Source organism: Varroa jacobsoni, unplaced genomic scaffold, assembly GCF_002532875.2.
Source record: "Varroa jacobsoni isolate VJ856 unplaced genomic scaffold, vjacob_1.0 scaffold_1214, whole genome shotgun sequence".
NCBI classification, from domain to species: domain Eukaryota; kingdom Metazoa; phylum Arthropoda; class Arachnida; order Mesostigmata; family Varroidae; genus Varroa; species Varroa jacobsoni.
This window is the reverse complement of record NW_019214116.1, coordinates 287,620-310,288: the sequence shown is the minus strand read 5'-3', so window position 1 is coordinate 310,288 and position 22,669 is coordinate 287,620. Positions and strand designations below refer to the sequence as shown.

The 22,669-nt window shown below is 41.6% G+C and overlaps 1 protein-coding gene across 1 annotated transcript; it reads right to left on the bottom strand.

Annotated features, from left to right (window-relative positions):
- Positions 1-3,825: 3,825 nt before the first annotated feature.
- Positions 3,826-22,411, bottom strand: LOC111267736 (uncharacterized). Its single transcript, XM_022846181.2, has 13 exons — positions 19,689-22,411; positions 18,242-18,333; positions 17,533-17,942; positions 15,411-16,893; positions 14,878-15,014; positions 14,038-14,635; positions 13,426-13,587; positions 12,385-12,592; positions 11,589-11,939; positions 10,469-10,843; positions 9,472-10,061; positions 8,147-8,810; positions 3,826-7,731 (listed from the first exon to the last, which is right to left on the bottom strand). The coding sequence occupies exons 1-13, from the start codon at positions 20,323-20,325 to the stop codon at positions 7,493-7,495; spliced, it is 5,946 nt and encodes a 1,981-aa protein (XP_022701916.1). The 5' UTR covers positions 20,326-22,411; the 3' UTR covers positions 3,826-7,492.
- Positions 22,412-22,669: the final 258 nt, after the last annotated feature.

Here is a 22,669-nt window from a genome sequence, read left to right as displayed (position 1 = left end):
CGACCTCGTAACCAGAGGATTTACAATACCAATTACAGAAGAAAGGCTGAACAAGTTTCTCAAGTTAACAACGCACCTCGATCGTTACTAACAGCAAAAACCCGATTTTTGTCAGGGCCAGTGCGTCTCTACTCCGCTTGGATTGTATATAGGAAGCTGAAATGTAATTATTATTTATATATGACGTTTTAGTTCATGTTTGTAGATCATAAATGTACAGATGTTTGATGTGCTCCCCACAGCTGCAATCAAACCACCGACCAACCGATTCGTACTTCCGAAAAAGGGTGATTGTAGCTCATGAAGGTGCGGTATAGCTGGTAAGCTTCAAGGAGCTTTCTATCTCGCTCTATTGAAACGGCGTGTTCGTTAGGCAAGAAAGTTAGAGTATAATAATCTTTCGAAAAATTTTAAAACTACGAGAAAGGAGGTTAGCGAGGCACACTTTGATTGACTCGTTGAGGATGAAAACCTCCAAATATCATGTTCCGTTCGTACCATGGACTAACTTGTATAAGCTTTGAACACGTCCAGTTAAACAAATCGGCTGCAAATCGGAGCAGGTGCAGGAGGAACTGGCAATAAACGTTGCGGAACCAAAAAGCGTAGCGGTCCTGACTTTTTAGCGGACGATACAAACGGCACTGCTCTTTTCTGAATTCACACCGCAGAAACCGATACTCAGTGCTAAGTTAGAGAAACCGTGGGCCTTTATAATCAAAATAGAAGCGTTGAGATTAAAACAACAGGGTCGATCAATGACTGTTATAGCAGTGAATAAAAATGTTACATTTCACATACATTATAATATTAAACAATATTCTTACGACTACTGGAATTATAGCTGCTGAACATTTGCTTGCAGTAGAGATAGTGCTACAGTTTAGGGTATAGGCACACCTAATTTCCTATTGCCTGACAGAAGCTAGCCGTTTGAAGCAATACCTAACGTCTCAAAAAAATGCTGATATTTAATTTAATAGCTTAAGACAAACAATCTCATACACAAAAAACATGAATTTAAAATTGATAAACACCTTTTTGGTAAAATCCGTAGTTTGTTATTGATATTATGCACACTAAATCATCTATGTGCATAATATTTTATTAACTAAATTAACGTACATCAACTTTCCAAATCCTACTGCAAAATCAAACAATACTTGGACTTTATCAGCAACCACGAAGATCATCATAACCTGAAATTGTTTCATCTATATTGTCTGTTATATAAATACTGTTAAATAACATTAGGGGTTGAAGACCATAGAGGAGGTGATTACGCTTCAGGGGTTCAAACAGAAAAACGACTTATTGTAAAACGGAACATAAACAATACGTTCCATGTCGGCGCAGTATAGGTTTCCTGAAAGCAAGTGTTGTACAGTTTTAACAAGAACATTGAAGGCAAATGAGGAAGGTAAAAAGATCGGCTGATCCCAATATTTACTCGATTCTTCGACGGATCAATAAGTAGCGCAGCGCACTCTGCTGCCGATTCTGTAAAAGGATCAGTAATGAAATTACGTATGGTAATTCAAATCAAAAATGCACAGCAGATCGAAGGCTTGCACAATGCTGGTTTCAATGTGTTAACAGTATATATAGCGTATACTAAAAATATCGTTGTTTTACGCGATATCGTTCTTTTTAAAGATATTAAGTTCTATGACATCCTATATAGCACCGGAAAGCATAATAATCAGTGACGGTTTTTGCTTATCACGCTGTTTTCTCTTTTATTAGTAGTCAAGCGTTCTACACTGTTGGTTTACAAAACACTGTCATCTTCACATCTGAAGTTGACATCCTTTATGTGGGAAGTGCCATTTTTTAAAATAAAAAGCCATTTTTAAATAGAACTTTCGGCTATAAAGTGTAGCTACATGCTACACACATCCAGGGCCTTTTCGAGTTTTTGATATCCGATACAGGGCGGATATTAAGTGCTATTTTTTTTAAGAGCAAACGTACCCATCTCTGGAGCCAGGACTCGAAAGTGATACCCAAAATATAATAATACTATTTTAGAACAACAATAGAAACATTCTAACGGTATATATGCTTAGCCATTGGCAAACCAAAAACGAGAAACAAGACACGATAAAGACCGTCATCCCCTTCGAAAAACCCAATAATATCGTTATAAGAGTAGAAATCAATGTTAATATATATATATATATATATATATATACTGCGCCCTGTAGCGAATGATCCGATTCTAATCTATGCTTGCTCGTTAGGCTGTGTAGGCATTTCGGTAACTCCAGCTCAGAAAATCTGGTAACAACCCATCTTTATTCACTACTCCGAGAAATGGGTCCTCCTCTCATTTTGGCTGGTTTTAAGCGTTGTTATCGCGAGTATTTAAAATGAACCACCGTTCAGAGTAGTTCTCACATACACTTACTTCATTTACTTAGCTCCCGTTGTGCGCTTATATATTACGTGCGTTGTCTCTAGATAGAACACAACAGTGCTGTGTAATCTAGCAGTAATATGCGTACTTGGCAATCGCTCAGTAATAAAGTTCAAGAAGTTCTCCGCTTTTACGCTGAATATCGCCGCGTCGACCCCTCACTCTGAACAGGTGTGACATTTGTGGGTATATCGCAAAGCAGACGTTCTATTGCAGCTGTGATCGTACCTGACCTTCTACCCTGACTCCGTGCTGGCTCCAATGGACTTGATGATTACTTTGATACGTTTTCTATGAAATGCTTCCTCTGTCGTGAGATGAGAAGCGCTATGAGAAGTAATATAGCCGAAAAAGTGCGACACCCGGGTAAAGTTTGAAGATCCGAAAGATCATTTATATGGCTGCATATGAAATGTAAACGTAAACGCTGACAAAAAATCACAAGACTGTATACAACAGATAATCAAGGCCAATAGCACTGATTCACCTTTAGACAAGGCAAAGGTATAATCAATCGTCGCGGACGTACTCACGAGATCGTTCAACATACTGGGACTAGGACCTATAAACGAGATGATTCGGAGCGGAAAACAGTCCTACGAGCCAGCGAAAATTAATAAATAGACGACGACAAATGCAATAGGCCACCAAATCACGTAGTTGTTGAACACCCGATCCTCATCACCTAGCAACACAGGTGGCTTTACGGTAGGCGGTTTAATTGCATTACTGATCCTATAGCACTGCTGGAAATCTTATTGTGACATTCAGATGGAAAAGAATACATGCAATCGTAATGTGTGTTAAGTGCATGAATACAAAAAGCAACCCGTGGATCCACGGAGCTCTCGTGAGACATCCAGGTTCTGTGTTCAGGATCTTTCCGCATTTCAGAAGCGTGGTTTCGCATATGTTACTCCGCCAGTCGACACCGCGGTTTCTGCGGTGTTCTGTCTTATCTGCTTAGAGTTACGTTTGTAGTATTTAAAAACAAAGGGTAGTTCACTACAGGGTGCGTTGAGGTAGTTGAATGAAGATTTCTATCGCAGAAACAATTATGATTTGTCCCTGCAGAACAGCAAATAGAGAAAAACTGTTTGCTTTTCGCGTATCGGTGTCATGTAGAGTCTAAATAATTCAGTCTAAATAAATAAATCGAAATGACAGCCCCCAAAGTAGACAAAAGGTAATACTACAACAAGTACACTGAAAAAAACTGACGCGGACAATATATTCTATTAAAAAAAATTTCAATAATTTAACTAACATACACAAGTTAGCTTTTAATGGATGTGTTACGTGCAAAGAAGTCTTGATAAACGAATTTCTAAGTTTCTATATAATGTTGTGCTAGATAGAATTTTCTTACACTTTACAGAATACATAATAAAGACTTGCCGCACACATATTATAAATTAAGGTTATCGTCTTCTATAATTTATTTTTTGAACAATGTCTACAGGTAGACGATATACATGTACATATATCGTCATTATCATTATTTGTTGTCCTTACGATTACTGTTATAATTAATATTATCATTACTGTAATTACGATCGTGTCCCTTATTATATTGTTCCACTCTCATTCAAGCATGCAATAGTTCTCCATTAACCTCAATACCATATAATCGCGGTCTCTATATCTTTATGGATCATTATTATCTTCGTTACCTTCAAAGCTCATCGTTCCTTTTATGTCCTCCTGCAATTACCAGTTGTGTCACACTAAACACGATTGAGTCTCGTTCACATTTACAGTAGGTCCAATACAGAGACGAGTCTTAACTGCTATATAATAACTAAATATATGCGTCCTTCCACCATAAACGAAGGAAGTGCGAAGACGTTCGCCCGGAGAAACAACGAGGCCTGTGAAGCACTTGTCAAGAAAAACGGTTTTCTTACGCGTTTTTTCTTACTGAGGAAATAATACAGCAACCGCTTTTGCCAGTATCTGTATTCGAAGTTATCTTCAGACACGGAAGGCGTTAAATGTGAACAAACCGTGCGGTTGCTGTAAAACTGTTTTACACCGTTCATATGTGAAAATTCGAGCATGTTGTACAAATCAGTCATTATCAGTTTCGTCGAGTTCTGATATTCCTGGGCATCGAATCTCATATTTGTTACTAAAGTTCTTTATAGGAGCGCAAAGCAGAGAATTGTTACATGGTATGTGTATTTCATAAGTTATCTATAGTTATTTCACAAATGGCCAAGAATTGTTCCAAGGTCTACGCACAAGTGTTGTTCTCTCTATTTAAGATTAGACTTTACCCATTCTTTTTATGGATACGGGAAAATGAATTCGTTCTATTCATGCGATTCATTTTCACGTACAGTCTTATGCTCTTACAGATGGATGGCCGCCTACTTCTAGCACGTTATATAATTGTACAACCAGAAAATTCTATCGCTCTTTCAACTCTACGTACTTTAGTACAGAGAAGAGTACTCACGAAAGGTCCTCAGTGAGTCTACGTGGATTAATAGGTATAATCACTTGCATTATTGAATATTGACATTAGCAGCGTTTCTTCGAACTACTTACTTCGAACTTAGCAACACCGAAAAAAAAAAAAGCCCACCCCTTTGGACGCCATAGCTCATTCATCACTTCAGATAGCTTTGTCTTTCTTCATCCCCAGCGTCCGTATGTCACTTTGTCAATATCGCCAATCTACTCAATTTTAAATCTGTTCAAGTAATAGAGTTTCAGATTTCTCATATCTATGCAAGGAACTTTACATGAAACGCTCAGTCTTATGTTTCGCCTATTTCGTTCATTAATTTCGATTGAAGGCTTAATAAGAACCCAAAACCCTGATGCCTATTTTCAAGATTGTTACCACGTTTTTCTGCGTTTACAGCGGTCTCGCTTGAAAAAGTTACAGTTTGTAGTTTCTAAAGAACTTAGTCAAATAGCCAGCTCGGATAGTTCTATTAGGTTCATAAAACTCTGTTAGCTTTCACCTGCTCTTCTTTAGCACAACTGCTCGGTTTCATCAACCATTGTTTCCCTGTCTTACAGTCTCTGCGCGCAAGATAGTGATCTAACGATTCTAACATTCACAAATTATTAATGACTTCATTATTATTATTATTCTGTTAATAATATGATAAAATCCGATATTCGCTCTTAATAATATACCATTTGTCCATCATTTTATTGTCATTGTTTCGTTCTTGCGAAGTTTCTGTATAAATAGCGTATCTTACAAAACGGCCCTTTACAGTCGCAGCGTTACCTGTGACCGTGCTGCGAATAATGCAATCCACGCAACGCTAGATTACATATATAGTTAATGCATAGGACTATCTATATATGTATTAGTTATTATTAGCCAGTGGTTCTCTTATGCCTGAATTACGTTTTGATCTCTTCCTTTCGTTTGCTCAAACAGTAGCAAAAATCCCCCCCCCCCCCCCAAAAAAAAAACAACATTCAATTTCGAATGTTCGTGCTCAACATAAAAACTGCAGCAGTCACTCGACAAAAACTGGGGGTTCCACCCCGTGGAAGGCGTAAGACGCGCTCTAAAAAACCTCCTATATAGTCATAGAAACATGATGATGATGAGAGTCGGAAGAGGGAGCTTTTTGCAGAAATTTTTGAGCCGATTCCTGTTCGTTTTTACAGAAACGACGCGTGATATCTAAATAGTTTCAATGATCAATGCGAAGGCTAAGTAGCCCTATACCTCAGCATTCAGAGAGCGCATACAAGCGTATTGTCTATACAAATTCTATACGTAGCTAATGAGATGCTCTTTCATTGATTCAGACGCTGCGATTACGGGATTGCTAAATTTCTGATAAAGTCTTCTCATGTTTTCAAAACAGTTCATGCAAAAACAGTTCCTTGCAAGACTTATCAGTAATATAAGATAGACAGAATTAACATCTTTATGTATCGTCGCAACAAAGTGATGCAGTAATGAGTTTGCTACAAGCTGAAATGTTTTACGTTTGATTCGTGTAAATGATAATTAAAGGTATAAATTCAATTCAGTGCTAAATGGCAGTACCACTCATAATAAATGATTGTTCCGGTAAACAAGAGATTCTTAAACAATGGACACACATTTATGGTTTTCGGTACAAAAAAGGTGCAACCCTAGTTTTCAAATGAAAAGCCGAATTTCTCCCAAATACGTCAAAAATCTTTTGTAGCAGTGAACTACCACACATGACCGATTCAGTGACAGGCGCATAGACCAGTGGCTTAAGTATCGTGGGGCAGAATTAATACACCATTATTTACATGTAAATATTATATATGATCTATAGAAGCACAACATTTTTAAAAAGGCTAGGTGTCCTAAAGTACAAAGATGGGTTAAACGACAACAGGCGTAGGCCTATATGCCTGTTATGTTCTCGCGCGCCCGAGGCTGGGGAGTGAGGTCTAAAAAAAGGAGATAAAACAGAAATAAAACGTAAACATTTTCTTGGGGTGATGTCGAGCAATAACAAAGTAAGCTAACAGCTCTAGTATGTGTGCGTTATTTACTGAAGCACACGCAAGTTGTTATAGCTAAAGATGACCAAATGTTGAAGCTGAACAGCGAGACATATAATGAATTGATGTATGATTAAGTCATTCCCGTGTGAACTGCCTGATGACGCCTCATATGCATATAGTCCATCCTTGTGTTAGCATGTCTCCTTCATATTTAATTATGTGGCATCTACATTGTCTTTGCGTATCTACCTTCAAGAATGTACAAGGCCGACGAGCTAGCAAGCTGCCATTCATTTCATTGACCTTAAAGAAATGGAGAGGTAGAAATTCTTCAGATGTTTTGCCCTAGTGGGCAAAGGCTTCAGCACTTTTAGCTCTTCCAAATGTGTTCGCCAGGTTTATAAGTGGCCCTCTTCGATTTATATTCTTCTGGACCATCATTATGGAGAGTTTCCCTTTTCCGTCGAACATGGGTTTTTAAAGGCTTACCACTAATAACTAGTTGATCTGTTGAACTGAGTGGTGATGCCAGATTACGGTTTGTTGGTAATCGTTGGTAAGTGTGTGTGTGTGTGCCAGTAATACGGCACTGGCTCACGTACCCACTCACTTGCCCATGAGATTGCCAATCGACGCAACAGAATCCATGTCCTCCGCGTTCTCCCCTTGTTGCAGTATATTCGAGATGCTGAAATGCTCCGAAGGTCCTTTTTCTTCACTGCCACTGGCTGTTGACACGGCAACAGGTTGAGCCACGGCTTGTGCTTGTGGCCCGCTCGGGCCCCATTCTGCCGCGAATGCGTCTCCGGTAAAAGCCACACCAGAGTACGCGGCTGAAGGGTAACCTGAAATTGGAGCAAGAAAAATGCTGAATCAATAGAAATATTTACTATCAATAGACGTTATTATTTTTAGTAGGATTTTAAGAGTGAATTTTCTAGGGCACTTGTGAAGGGTGCGTAATTTTTTTCGACAGAAAAAAGCAATAACTTTCAGACTCCAAAAAACATGCGATGGTACACTTTCTGAACAACTCTTACCGTATAACTCATATGTTTTTCGAAACAAAGCTGCCGTCACCACTGGTTTAACCCAATCTAACAGCACAAAAATTAACTTGGCACATTGTTTGCAATCTCAACGTTATAGCTACTACTTTTCTACTGTAAACCAGCTATCCAAGACATACTGAACAAAATATTTTAGACGCCTGTGTCATAGGCGACTATGTAGATGTCACATTTGCGTCATCTTACTTACCGGGTGGCAACTGGGGGTGGTAACCATACGATGGATGTCCGTACCCGTACCCAGGGGGTGGCTGGTACGCATATGGTCCAGCTGGTCCAAGTTCACCTCCGGGTCCGACACTACCAAAGTGGCCCGGAAATGTGGGTCGTAGCGCAGCTCCGTTGTTGTGATGAGCCAGACCAGGATGCGCAAGGGGATGGTGGGCCGAGTAGCCCGGTGGCAAAATCTGACTGCTGGCAATTGCTGATCGCGTTGAAGGGCTGTTACCCGTCGAAATTGCTTTCGTCGGCGCGGTCCCGATATGGACAGGAAGAGCGTGCGACTTTGAGGGCGTTGTCGCCTGGTGTCGGCTAACGGGAGCGGGCAAAATCTGACCGCTAGGCGATGAGGCGATGCCTGCTACTTGAGCAGCTGCTGCTGCTGCTGTTGTGATCGTGGAAGCGGCGGAAGCTGCGGCTTTAGCAACAACAGCAGCAGAAGCAGCTGCAGCTGAGGTGCTCACCTTCACCGGAGATCCTACGGCCGCCTTCACTGGAGCGGGTTTCTGCTTCTCCGAAGCAGGCTTCAGCGTTTCCGGGACTGCCCGAGGTACGATAGGAGTAACTTTCATCCTAGCTTTTCCCTCAGTCAACTCCGACTTCGCTGGCTCGAGATGAGGGGCTAGTTTTTTATCCTACATAAGCAGATAATCAGATTATTGAAAAGTCACACCTAGTTGTCGCATATATGGCAGTCAGGGTTAGAACCCAAGTTCATTATTGGCATCCAAATTTGCTTTGCATTTTTAGTTAAATCTCGTAGTCAATGCCCAATTCGAATCTCTATATTTTAGCAATATACGGTTGTATATTGAACTATATTACTTTCTCTCCATTGGTAGTATCTATAAATGTTACTATCTTATTAAAACTGAAGAGGCAGGTTTGGCTGGGAAATTTAAATACGACAACAACAACAATATTGGGTCAATATATCTTATGACTTTGTAGACCGCAGCTCAGCTATAGCTATGTCCACACCCAAACTCAATCACTGCCTATTCTTTATTTTTCTGTCTGTACAAACTTATTACATACGCAAATCAACTTGCAACTAGCTCCATATATTTTTACCACAGCACTCATGAATCTTTTTAAGAAACTCCAGATAGGTGCAGTAAGACCGACTTCGGTTTCCTTTTTATTGTAGTAGATGCTTAAAGCTACATCTAAAAAGAGTTTATTCTAAAAAGTTTGAATACAACAAAAATTGTGGAAAGTGTATACAAAGATGTGGAGCATCAAACGGTTTTTCCTTCTCTCCCCCACCGCCATCAACCTTCAAGTATTACTAACCTTCTTTATGTTCGCCATCAAATGGCTGGGCAGTGGAGGCCACGCTTTCACGCCTTCATCCTCATCTTCATCAATTTCATCGTCATCCTCATCTTCATCTAGATCCTCGCCCTCATCATAGTCATCGTGATGAACGAGTCGCTCGCGCGCTTTGTTCGCTTCGGCTCGCCCGTTCGTCGTTCGCCGGGACGGATCAGCCTTTTTGTCACCTTCCTTATCCTTAGCGTTGCTCTCAGCGGCAGACTTTGCAGTGTGCTCCTTGCCGTCGTCGTTTCCAGCACCAGCTGTATCATCGATGTCTTCCTCTTCGTCGATGTCTTCGCCGTCATCATCGGATTCCAACCTGTTCCGGGACTTTTTGGCGGGACCTTTCGGCTGTTTTCTACTTGGACCCCATGAATCACTGTCTTCTTCATCCTCGACGGAATCGTCATCGTCGCTGCGCTTCTTCCGTTTGACGGTCTTGGCGCTAGCAGACAACGATGACTTCCCTTTGTTAACCTTTAAGGAATCGCCGCGACTCGTTGTGGACAACGTGGTTTTCGTGAGCTTTTCTTTGCGATCCCTCTTGTCTTTAATTTTTTTACGTTCTGTAATGTTGGCGAAAAAAAAACACGGCAGTCTTCCGTTAGACATGCTTGGTTATATTTAAGTGTACAGGATAATTTGCTGAGTATAGCAAGACAAGCTAGAAGTTGTAGAATTGGAATAGAGCTGAAACTATGAAACTGTAGTTAGTAAAAAGCTTTTTTAATTACTTATTTGATCATAAACGTCACAACAGTTTGCTTCTTTATTTCAATAAATTTTTGTCTCACAAAATATCTATAATTTAATGCGTGTGTCTCCCACAGAATAAAAATATAATAGGGTAATTATCATGGAACGATATATGTAGATTTACAAGACGTTTGCATATAATTTATTTTTACATTTTTCTCCGCATTCGTTCATGCCTTGACTCCACTCTACACCAATGAAGCTCCACACCACTTGCCTTTTTCCGCTCGTTTCTTGCTTTTACCCTTCTTCCGTCGGGTAACATTTCCATCTGAATCCTCTTCATCGGAGTCATCCGAGTCGCTGTCGTCGCTATCGCTTTCATCGTTGGAGGCGTCTTCATCTGAGAGCTCATCGTCATCATCCTGTTCCTCGTCTGAGTCGCTGTCCTCCAGAGCCACTTCCTCATCCGATTCAATTACCTTTCTGCGTCGCGATGGTTTTTCAGCTTTTTCCTTTTCGGACTCGTCGCTGCTTTCCGCATAGTTGACCGCCTGCCTCTTGCGAGGCTTGCAGAAGTCGCCTGAATCGTCGCTCGAGGCCTTGAAGCTTTGGGAAGCTTCGCTGTCGAAGTCGTCCCATCGTCCACCTTCTATAAGAACCGGAGAATCATATGGAGAAAAGCCGCAAATTGTAGTAGGTCTACTTTGAAGTATCTTGCCTTGTCCTGGCGAAAATGTGTTACGACCTTGTCGCGGCAGAGCACAACAAACCGAGTAAAAGTTAAGAGACGACCTCAGCTGTAGGTGGCCCTCGGTATATGAAGCAACTAAGAGGTACACGGCTGCGTAAGATCAGTTAGTAATACAAATATGTCGAAAGTTTGAAGTAGAAGGTTCATTCCTCATGATATTCCTAGTCTGATAAGGAAACAGTAAGTCTGAATTCTGCGATGGCTTCCTTAAAAGATAAAAACGGTAGAATGGTAGTAGACAGGTACCCTTGAGAACATTTTGGTTAAGCTGGAGTTCTTTTGTCTTGAAGAAATTCATATTTTCTAAACCATCAGTGACAGGGTAGATAGGGCGCCGAATTCGCAATCATGGATTCCTGGCTTCGATTCCGAGCTGAGCACTCAAGGATTATCTCAAATGATTTCAAGAATAACGGTGCAGTTAGTAAATAACATTCACAAAGTTTTTATTCATAATATACTTTAAATCGGTTTTCATGGCACCACAGTACTCTTCCCAATTTTAAGGAAATCGGTCCTAAAAATCTTAATTACTATGAAAAGTTCTTGATGCAAACAGCACGCGTAAAGCGCATCATTTATTAAACATATAACCCAATCTTTCGCCTGCTTTCTAATTAGCTGTTTCTGTAGCAGCACTTACTTTTAGAAGTCTTCTCTCTAACGAAGGGGTCTCTTTTCCTTCGGCTGCTAGATTTCCTACCGCTGCGAATATTGGCTCGTCCCCAAGAAGCATCTGACAATGCTTCCGAATCTTCCATATCGTCAGAGTCGTATCTGCGTCGTCTACTTCCACCCCCGGTGCGACCTTTTTTTCGGCGGTTCACCTCGATTTCGCCGCTATAATCCGATGCTTGGAACTCGGAGTCATCGTCCGCTGATTCCATGGCGTTTAAATCGCTCAACTTTGATCTTCGTCGACGGCCGGTTTTCTCAACTTTTTTCTCTTCATCAGAATCGGGTAAAATATTCGACATATCTTTCCCGCTACGCCCTATAGTAGCCGGAAACACAAAATAAAAAGCGAAAAAGTTAGACAGGTTAGACAACGTATTATAGTTAGAAAAACCCAACGAGAAATCGTTGCAAGGTCATATTAGCCTCATCTTAGTAAAACGACCAGTCAACAAATGATACCTAAACGGTCTCTCTTTAAGATATGTATCGGATGTTGGGAAGATAGGTATTCATAGGGAATGACAACATAAAATGGTTTCTACTCAGCACGTGGCTTAAGCAAGTTGGCGTTTGGCTGGCATTTTAATATCTACTTTGTTAGCGACTTAACGAAAAGGCAGGTAAAAATGATCTGCAGGAGCCAGTTATTTTCACCACTTTAGAATGGGTAGAAAATAAACTCCAGTCATACGTTGGCCAGTTAAATCGTATGTACGGCACTCCAGGATCAACCTCACGACAAATAAACCAACGATTCTTACTTTTGACGTTCTGTGTCCGTTCCTCTTCAATCTCTTCGTCGAATTCATCATCATCGATGGCTTCCTTCATTAATTTGTCGTACTCAAGCATTTTTTCACGCATGGCGTCACCTTTACGCGCGGCCCGTCTTCGCCTGGGTGCGTTCGAGCTTGATGCTGAACTTCCCGAACTGTCACTGTCATCCGACGAGCTATCTACTTCACTTATCTGCAGAAGGAATAAAGCAAATATTACAAACGCTAGGTTCATGTGTATGTGGATATTGGTAACACTTCATAGTAACCGTTAGAACAACCAAGCACGAAACTAGCGAGAATGCTCCCAGAACTTCGCCTTTTAGCAGCGGCAACAAATTTAGCAATAATAACACGAAGAGTCAAACGATTTTGCTTTTATTCTTTTGTTTTACTTATTAATTCAATAGCATTTTATATATAAATATGAAATGCTACAATAGGACTTTTCAAATGTGCCGAAGGGCCTATATCACAAATAAGACTTAGAACAGCTTTCAACTTAGTCGACGCCTGGAAATAGCTAGGTGTAGCTCTGGCTAAAAGTCTGTATTAATTGCACTCACAATTTATTCAAATTTATCATCCCGCTTACATTTATAATATAAGCACATAGGTGCCATGAACATAGTCTAACCTTTTGTCTATCTTTGTATATACTTAAGCATGGCATGATAAATTATTGCTAGGTTACTGCTTGTCTACAGACAGAGAGCTACTTAAACAAGTAACCCCCGTTTCACATGAAGACACCCACTACACCTGTACTCGAGATGATCAAATCAGTATCATTAAGAGACATCCCCACATAACTGGGGCTATTATCGAAAAAGAAAATAGTTAAAGGCTATGTTGGGAGTCGCAAGGCCCAGCGCGCGCACCTCAGGGCCTCCCTAAAAGTAGTGACGTTCGAATAGAGACTCCATAGCTATCGAGAACAGTGAGTCGCACTTTAGACCAAGAAGCGTCGGCGGTGGATAAAGGAAAATGTTGCAAAAGCAGTTTCACCAGTTTCATTGTACTCACATCGCTTTCGTCGTCTTCGTAGCGCTCTGTAAAACTCTTTTTGGCAACTTCGCGCTTTGTTACAGGCAGTACGTTGCCTATGTTGATGGATACGAAAGCCAAACGTTGCTTGCGGGTGATTTCCTTTTGTCGTTTCTCCCACTCGGACTCAATATAATTTATCTGAAGTGACAGAGATGCAAAATGTTCTATGTACGAATTGTGAGTAATCGGTCAGTTGGTCCGTCACGCCAAAAATGAAATTTTAAGGAAAATCGAACAATATCGAAATACATTTGGATTACTACAGAATTAAGCGGACAGAAAATGTTATAACATATACCACCTTTCTAAAGCCCCCTCACACTGTTACTAATTAGTTTTAGCAGCAGGAATTTTTATTGTTTTCGTTTCCATAGATTTAACAATGAACATAGAGACCACTAGAATAGTAAATAAAAATAAAATTAATTATATTATTAGATGCCGCTAATAGTATTTTACACACAGTTTTTAAATAAGTTACGGACCCATCATGCAGATTGTTCAAACTACCCAATTAACAATACATAATCTATCAAAAAAGTAAAGTGTCACCAAAACACATTCATTTCTTTATCATACATTACCAACCTTTGCATCCAGTGCAGCTATAAGCGCGTTGTGTTCACATGGTGGGCAGTACCAGTTGCCAAGAGGGATTACGAGAAGCGGTGGCCGAAGACAATTCATGTGCCACCCAGCGTCACAAGTGTCACACAGCAAAATAAACTCGGGATGGTCAGACTTCAAACAGCGTTTACATGCATCAGCGTCATCGTGTGTCGCTGTCCGAGCCTTTTTCACCTCCTCAGCTTCGAGTGTTCCATCGGCAATATCTTCATCGCAAGCGAACTCGTCTTCATCGTCAGCACCGAACTCCATTTTGTCAGCGTCATCATCCTCGTCATGGCCATAGATTAGCTCCTCAACAGAATCCATGTTGTCGTCGTCATCTTCCGAATCGTCTGCTGCGCCTTTTCTACCGCGTTTCTTTTTGCCTTTAAGCTTTTTCATGAGTTCCTTGTGGGCTAGCTTCTGCGCTTTGATCATTTCACGGGCGGCTTTGCGCGCAGCTTTCGCATTGATTCCACCCACGGCGCTGAATACAATTTCTTTTTCTTCTTCCTTATCAGCCTTGCTTTTACGTTTCTTCTTCTTGGACTCGTCTTCCGAGACGGGAATTTCGTATCTGAAATTACAGAAAATTATGCTCAGCATTTTATGATGATGGGCTGAGTTGAGTGGACTGAATTATTATTGGGAAACATAATCTAAGAAGGAGAATTTTCAAGTGCTTTGTGCGTACTGTCGCATTATAATTGCCTAACCATGCAGGTTAGTAAACTTCACTACATCCAATATGCCTCGCACACTTGATATGCGAGCCATATTGGATATATACTGTACATACGATCTGTCCAGAATACTTACTTTTCAACAACTTTTCTTGCCCGACAGCTTCGCCGAGGTCGACAACCGAACTCGCCATCTTCATCATCTTCTTGAGCCCGACGGCGCTCAGCTTCCTCCAAAAGCATTCGAGCTTCACGGGACATTTTGCCACGTTTCTATATGATTATGGAAGCAAAAATGCATGCCCGATGATATCAACAAAACAAAGAGCATTTTGTTATTAACACTTGTTTGAGGTGACTATTATTTGTAGAATGACGATGACGTCGAATTTCTAGAATGGACAAGTCAATTTAGAACTGTAATATCTATCTATTATACACGTACTTCCAACAAGTTGAGGTTTGATACTGATCATGTTTTGTCAATAATATAACGTAGAGCGTTAAAAGAAAACTAGAAAAAATCGATGATATTCTTGTTCTCTAACTTCTAAATTTAATTACCCATGTCGCTCCGTTCCACCAAAGTTGTAACCATCCAAAAATTTATGGGAGGCTTACTCTGTCTGAAAACATTAAGAACAACATGATCTTTTAAAATTAATCTACCTTAGGCTTCTCTTCGACGTTCTCCTTTTGTATTTCTTCATCATCCTCGTGGCCAGTTCCATCTTGGTCACCGTCGTCTGTTTGTTTCTTCTTTTTTGGAGGCTTTGGTACCGCTGGTTTTTTCGTAACAGCGGGCTTACCCTTGGCCTTGCCTCGACCTCTACCCTGACCTTTTCTTGGCCTACCCCTCCCACGTTTTTTGGGTTTCGGCTGCTCTTCCGCCTCCTCTTCCGCCAGTTCGTCCTTATCTTTACCGCTTTCTTGTGTAACCTTTCTAGTGGCTTCATCATCTTTCCCTTCTAGGTTTTTATCGATGGTGCTATCGTCTTCTGCCGCCACTTGTGTTAGATTTTCGTCTACTTGCTCGTCTCTCGCGGACGACAATGACGATTTTTTCAAATATTTAGGTGTCTGCTTTTCTTGAACATCAGTAGCATCGTTTGTTGTATTGTCCTCTGTCTCGCCATCATTTACATCATCGTGCTGTTCAATTCTACTAGACTTTTCTCTGTCCTTTTGCCGAGACACGGGAGAGTCTGTAGTATCCATTAGCTCCTCTTCGTCGTCGCTGTCAGCGCTCAACTCTTCAGCCATTTGTCCGTTTCCCTTCTCATCTCCACCCTTTTTACTTCTTGCTTTCTTCGTGTCTTCCACTGGTATGCCCTCTAAATCGGCTCGTAGTTGTCCACCAGGATCTTCTCGGGAATCGCCACCACTGTCTACTATTGCTGCTGCCGATGTTGTCGTCTTCTTTTCGCTGGTCCGGAGATCCTCAGCGGCATGGTGACTCATCTCTTTGTCATCTTCATAATCGCCGTCGCTCTGAGGCTTTTTGGGAGGCACAGGCGGCGAATGTACAGCGGTTTGCGGTGCGGCGGGTAGTCTCTGTTCCTGCTCGTGTGGCGGGGTGGGCAGATGAGGGAGGGAGAGATCTGTGGCCTTTGCATCTTCACACTCTTCGTCGAAGCGCTCTTCAGCAACGTCGGCTGCTAGGGGCTTCTTTTCCTTAACAGCTTTTTCCTTGTCTTTATCGGCCCGCTCGATAACTACTGCCATCGAGAATGCTCCCGCTGAGGCCGAGTGCGCAGCTTCCGGTTGGCTCCCGTCAACTACAGAAGAGGCAGTTAACGATTCTGTCTTGACACACGGTTGGGCGCAGTGCGCTTCATTTTCGAGTTTTGAGACAGGAACTTTGGCAGACACCGGGTGACCTTCACCTGAGGATCGGGAACTGTCACTTTGACGAGTGCACAAATCTTCGACAAGTTCCTTTTTATCAGAGCCGGGCTCGCTTTTCACCACTGATGTGGTATCGGCTTCAGTGTTGGTTTCTTTTTTTAGTTTGTCAATTCGGGGCTTTGCGTCGATATTCTCATCTTTGATTTTTTGTTCTGCTTTAATTTCTATATCAACTTTTATCGCAGAGACGATGTTGGCTTTTTGGTCTTCTTGCTTTACTGCTTCGTCAGTGCTTTTTGGTGACCTGCAGAATAAACCGCAATCTAGTTAAAAACATACATAGCCTGTTTATTCCGCATCAACACAAAAAGCAGGTTACTACTAGGAAAAATTGACAGTGCTAAAATAAGTAGCCAAATCATTAATATGAGTTGAATTAGAAAAATTTCAAAAGCAACGATCACCTTCATACACCGAACAGAAAAGTTGGCATTACTTTTTGCATTTCTACATATAATATGGCCGCGTAATGTAAAATGGAACATAGCTCATTTCGGCACATATTAAGTAATTGTTATGCTTTTAATTATTTTTCTTTTAGTACCGCCAGGTAGGAACTGAAAAAATTCGTACTTACAAGAACAGAGATAAGATATGAACACATAATAACTTTAACGCTTGACCGTAGCTCGCCCTATATTGAACTGAACACTGACTTCTTCACAACAATGAAAAACTAATTAAACATATAATTAACTAACTATAATAACTATTATGACAGCTATAACCACATAATTACTTACGAAACCAACACAACTGCTCCCTTATAAACACTGACAATATTACTTCTATTCAGGCTAGGACAGGAGACCACCATCATCTATATTACAGCTTTCCTTCTTCCTAATTGAGCTATAGTTCTGTTAGAGATGTAAAAACTCACGGTTCGCTGCTGCTCGTATTATTGCTACTTGCGGGTTGCTTCTGGAAATTGTCGTCCTTCAGTTTCTTGAGTTGTGCGAGTAGGTCAGCGAGTTCTTCCTTTGTTTTGTGCAGGAGATGAAACGAGCTCTCATCATCTAGATCCTCTATGTACATTCGCACGTTGAGATCCTCATCAACTTGAAGCCAATACACGATTCCGTCTGCGTCTCGACCAAGGGGTAACATACGTAGTTCTTCTGGCGAACGGTCGTTAGCCTGTGATTTGAACTTCGAATTAAAATCAAACTGCATCTCAAGTAAGTTTTTGAGGATGTGCACCTTTGAGACAAGATCGAGCTTCGCATAGCCGTGCTCCATGATTTGTACGACGAGTTGGTGATCGTATGGAATGAGGTACATTTCGCAATACTGTAACGAAGTGAAATATTTGAAGAGCACAGCATATACAATCAGTTTTCATTAGTTGCTTGTTTCTATATGTTTTTTCATGTCACGTACAAAAAGGATTTTATCCCTTAGTATATAAAAGCATACTAATGCTAGAATACGTTTCAGGCGGCGGTTGCAAACCAAATCTTATATTGTATATAAAGTGACACTTATATTCTATGAAGTGTCACTTCGAACTGATTCTGTGCAAAAGACGTTCAGAATGGGTAAAAGCATACAGAATAAAAAATGTGGATAAAAATAGGACGACAACCTACCCTAGCGAGATATCTGTCGAAACGATTTTTTGTAGCGGACGTTACAATTTTCCTCAATAGCTTTATGTGAATGTCGATGAGCTGTTCAGACACTGTAAATAGATCAAACAGTAAGTCAAAATAGATAATTTTACATGGTAAATAGTTTTTTTTTTCCGAACAAATGATAGCTATTTCCACTGTAGAAACAGCTTCACAAAGCATAAAACTTTTGTTTTTATAAGTATTACCCAGTATTCATTATTTTACTTATAATATTCTGCAGTCTCCAAGGGGCAACTTGGATGTTTAGTTTATTTTGCTTAATACGCAAAAGATTGCTGTTTCTTTCTTCTTCGTCTATCAAATTTTGTTTAGCAAATGTCGAACTATTGGTTTAACTACTTGTCCTAGCATTCCAGATTTATTATGAAGATAAATATTGTTTTGGTGAGCAGAAAATTTGGAAGCTAAGCTCCACACAGCTTTGTGGAAGTAAACTAACTTACTTGCGTTAATGATTAATAAACAAAATTGATAAAGACTGGTCTATCTCGTATTATTGGTTAAACACGAGTCTGGATAATTTTTTATGCAAATTAATATAGCTACCTGCTGAAAGCACATATTAAGGAATTACATAACGCTATATTGGTAACAGTTAATGAACTCTACAGACAACTCTCATTTCCAAAAGTGAAACAACTTTCTCTCTAATGTCGAGTCATTTTCTACACAAGCAATTAATACAACGAAACAAATGACAACAAGCTCAATTACATCATGCAGCCTCCCCAACGCATATCAGATGGTTGAAAAAACCAGTTAAGCGTTTAATGATTATCATTTAGCACCGTAATTACGTGCGCGACAAATCACTTGAGTCCTTTTCTTAACGACACGTTGTCAGGCGGCATCATCCTATTTTGATAGCCCCAGCCCCTGGGACAGTCGATTTCTGTTCATCTTTTCTTTGCGCAGAAAGGAATCACTGACAGTGCTTGAAGCGTACCTTTCTGTTCCCTGCGGGCGTTTTACAACAGCAGCAACGTTTCTCAATGCTACCACAGATGTTTACCAGTCAGCCGCTTTAGCGCACTCGAAGACACTGAGGCTGGACACATGAGAATGCGCTACAGAAAATCATTGGCTAGCAGCGACTATGACGGATTTGCTCTGTATATAATAATAAGATCAAGCAAAAGTATAGCAACAGGGATGCTACAGGTTGTTATATAGGAATATGTCTTTTTTATAATGTTCCGCAGCGCATAGGTCACCTCATCACTTGAGTGTCTTCAAGATTTTGGCTGTGTACAGAGCAAGATTGTAGTATTGACAACAGTGAGTTATTTTAGTAGCATTCTCTTATCTTATATATAATTAACGGTATCTAGTACATAATACTAATACATATTGTATCTAAAAGAGGTGTTTTTTCCCTCCCACAACCACTCCAATCGCTTACCGTTTCCTTGTTGTTCAAGCATAATCTGAACCTCTTTGATTGTCGGCGTGATCCCTAGCAGCGCGCCGAATCTGTCTAGAAACGAACACAAAACCGCAAAGTCCGGTACGTTGTCACAAGACATTGATGGTTCGGTAGCTACTGCTGGAACCGTTGGAACTACTGCAGCTGTCGTTGCCGCACTATCGCCAGTAGCCACTTGTTCTATTGGTATACCATCTTCTGCGACAGGCTCCGCATTAGCTGCAGCGGCATTCGCCATGACGGTTGCAGCCGCCGCTGCCGTTTCGATTCCCGCCGGAGTTTCAAGTTCAGCCGCATCAAACCCCTCCTCGTCAATTCCACCGACTTCTTCATCTTCTTCATCGTCAACTTCAGCATCTTCCGCATCATCGAAGTCAGCCGCAGCTGCTCCCGAGACGGATTCGCCATCGCCAATGGCATCGACTTCGCCTTGTTCGTGGGCTATACCTGAGACGAGGCCAACGGCTGCTGCAGCGGCCAGTGCCATCGACGCCATGGCATTATCTGCTGTCATCGATACCCCCCCATCCTGGAGAGCGGCAACAAGACGCGAAGCGGCAGACGCTGCCGCGGACTCATGACTGGGACCGGTGTTTTCCGCCTCCTCCGACATTGTGAAGCCGGGGAGGCACCGTCGATGTTGCCCGCAATGCTGCGATACTCCGAGCTATACTCCGCAATCCGGGTCGAAGCTGTGATTGGAGCTGCCGCAGTTGACCGCTTAGTACTCAATCCTGACTGATAGTTGTACTCGTCGTTGGACTCAGAAAGCAATAACAACGTTGAATACAGACGAAAGGAAGTTGAGTTTTCGCGCTCGTCACTCGTTATTAGTCAAACTTTGTCCTGTTGAACGACTGGGCGAAAAATTGGGTACATCGCTGATGGCACACACACACCTCTACGTCCTGTAAGTTCTACCTTAAACTGATCTTGACATAGGATAAACTGTGAAGCGACTGCGGCAACATAGGGGGCTTTCCCTAATCCGTTGTTTCCTTTCAGCTTATCGTTTTTGTTTTTGTTCCTCCTGCTTACGAGCACTTCAGTTGAACAATTGCAAAATACTGTCCTCACTTTTGTCTCCTTCCGTTCTATATTGTATTTCAAATCTCTGCAGTCTGTCCGCAGCACTAGTTACTTTGATATACAACAGAATTCAACGAACACAACAACACTCGACAAAACTCAATACGCCAAACATCGCTTTTGATGACATAATGAACGCTGGTTGAGATAACTCAGCAGCTCGAACACTCACACGCAACACGAATTCGTCGTCGGCACGAAATTCCACGAAAAGTCGGTTCCAACCGGCAAAACACACGCTGTCACAGTTTAACCAATGAGGAATTGGTTGCTAATCGTGTTCTTCCCGTGGGACTACTAGCTGTACTACAGTACACGGATATAGAACAGTCTCCTTGGTCGAACTGTCCCACGAACAAACAATCGAATATCGACAAAACGAACAACCCCGGAGAATCAATCAGTCAGGCTTTCCATTCCATAAATGAATAGGCAGATGATTAACAAGCACTGCACAAACAAACACAGTCAGTCTTTTTTCAACGTCGGGTTTTTTGGCCCGATCAAATTGTTTGTCGTTCCTTAACAATTCCCCCACAGACGTTCGACTATAACGAAAAATAAGACACAAACAACAAATGACGGCTAACGACGATCTGCAGAGCTACGGCTGGTGCTCCTGGCAGCTCTCCTGCAGTTGTTGCTCTGGTTATGTTTGCGACAACAGCAAATTCACTGTGGACCACCCCAGCACTTGGCTTAATATGGCCGTTTTTTGTCGTCTATCCCTGATATTCTTTTGTTAGGTTCGGTTAGAAATGAGTGCTTAGTTCATAGGATGAAACCGAGAAGCAGCACTGCGATAGTACCGCTAACTAGCCAGCAGGAAACTGAGGACAATAAACCGATGATGTACGAACCAGCCTCAGTTTCGGGTCGACCCCGTTAGAAGCGAGCTTTCTTCGAGCAGAAACACTGCGACCATTACCGCTGATAGCATAATCACTGGCAGCGGCTCCACCACCATTAACTATCTGATTACATGCAGAACACAATGCGAGACTACACGCAGGCACAAATGCAGGACGAGTCAACTCAGCTCACAGGACAATTTCGACTACTTGCCTCGATCGGGTCGACAGTTCTCGGACTCGATCTCATCAGTGTGCCTACGGCCGACAACTACTACAACAACTCCCAATCACTACAAACAACAGGCCAACACTCAACACAGCAGTAGCGGCCGCAGCCGAACCCAAAGCATTAGCAGGCAGCAGGACAAGATCGCATCACAGCGCCGCTGCTACACCCATAAGCCAGGGCTGTTGTCGTTCACAGAATCGTCGCCCTCCCCCATCAGTGGAGGAGCAACAGGGATGTATATGCCGACAAAAACCGAGCCAAATGGAGCCTTCTCCCAAAATGCCGCAGCTAAAACACACATGCATAACATGGAGGATTGGCGGTAGTTAAGGCTCACGGATGGTCATAGAAAGTTCGCTATAGCCTCGTAAACCACCCGCTGTAGTTTTAGCTAACGCTGTCGTCGCAGAGATCAATAACATCAGCGCAGGGATCACTGACCGCAGCGCCTGAGTAGCGGACTAACACGTAAAAAAGATACAATCCTACTATCGGATGTGTGTTAACGATATGAGCCAGTAGTAACGAATAAATCACAGCACGGTATTATAGGGTGAATGTATAAAGACTAGTTTAGAGGGACTATACTTAGGTGATAATGGTTTGCTATGGAACCAGCGGAAATCGCCCAAACTAGAAAATTTTTGACAAAGATTGTGTAGTATCAGTTCCATTAGATAATACCTTGTAACACTTGCGACGCGTGTCCCGGCGATGATACAGTTGTAATGCTTTGAGATAACATATTTTGACTATAGCCGACTGAACCTTGCATCTTACGACTC

Coding starts and splice junctions, on each gene's coding strand:
- LOC111267736 (XM_022846181.2), bottom strand. CDS start 20,325: ATGTCGGAGGAGGCGGAAAACACCGGTCCCAGTCATGAGTCCGCGGCA. Junction 15,015..15,410: donor ACGTCGAAGAGAAGCCTAAG/GTAGATTAATTT, acceptor ATAATCATATAG/AAACGTGGCAAAATGTCCCG. Junction 14,636..14,877: donor GCAAGAAAAGTTGTTGAAAA/GTAAGTATTCTG, acceptor CTGTAATTTCAG/ATACGAAATTCCCGTCTCGG.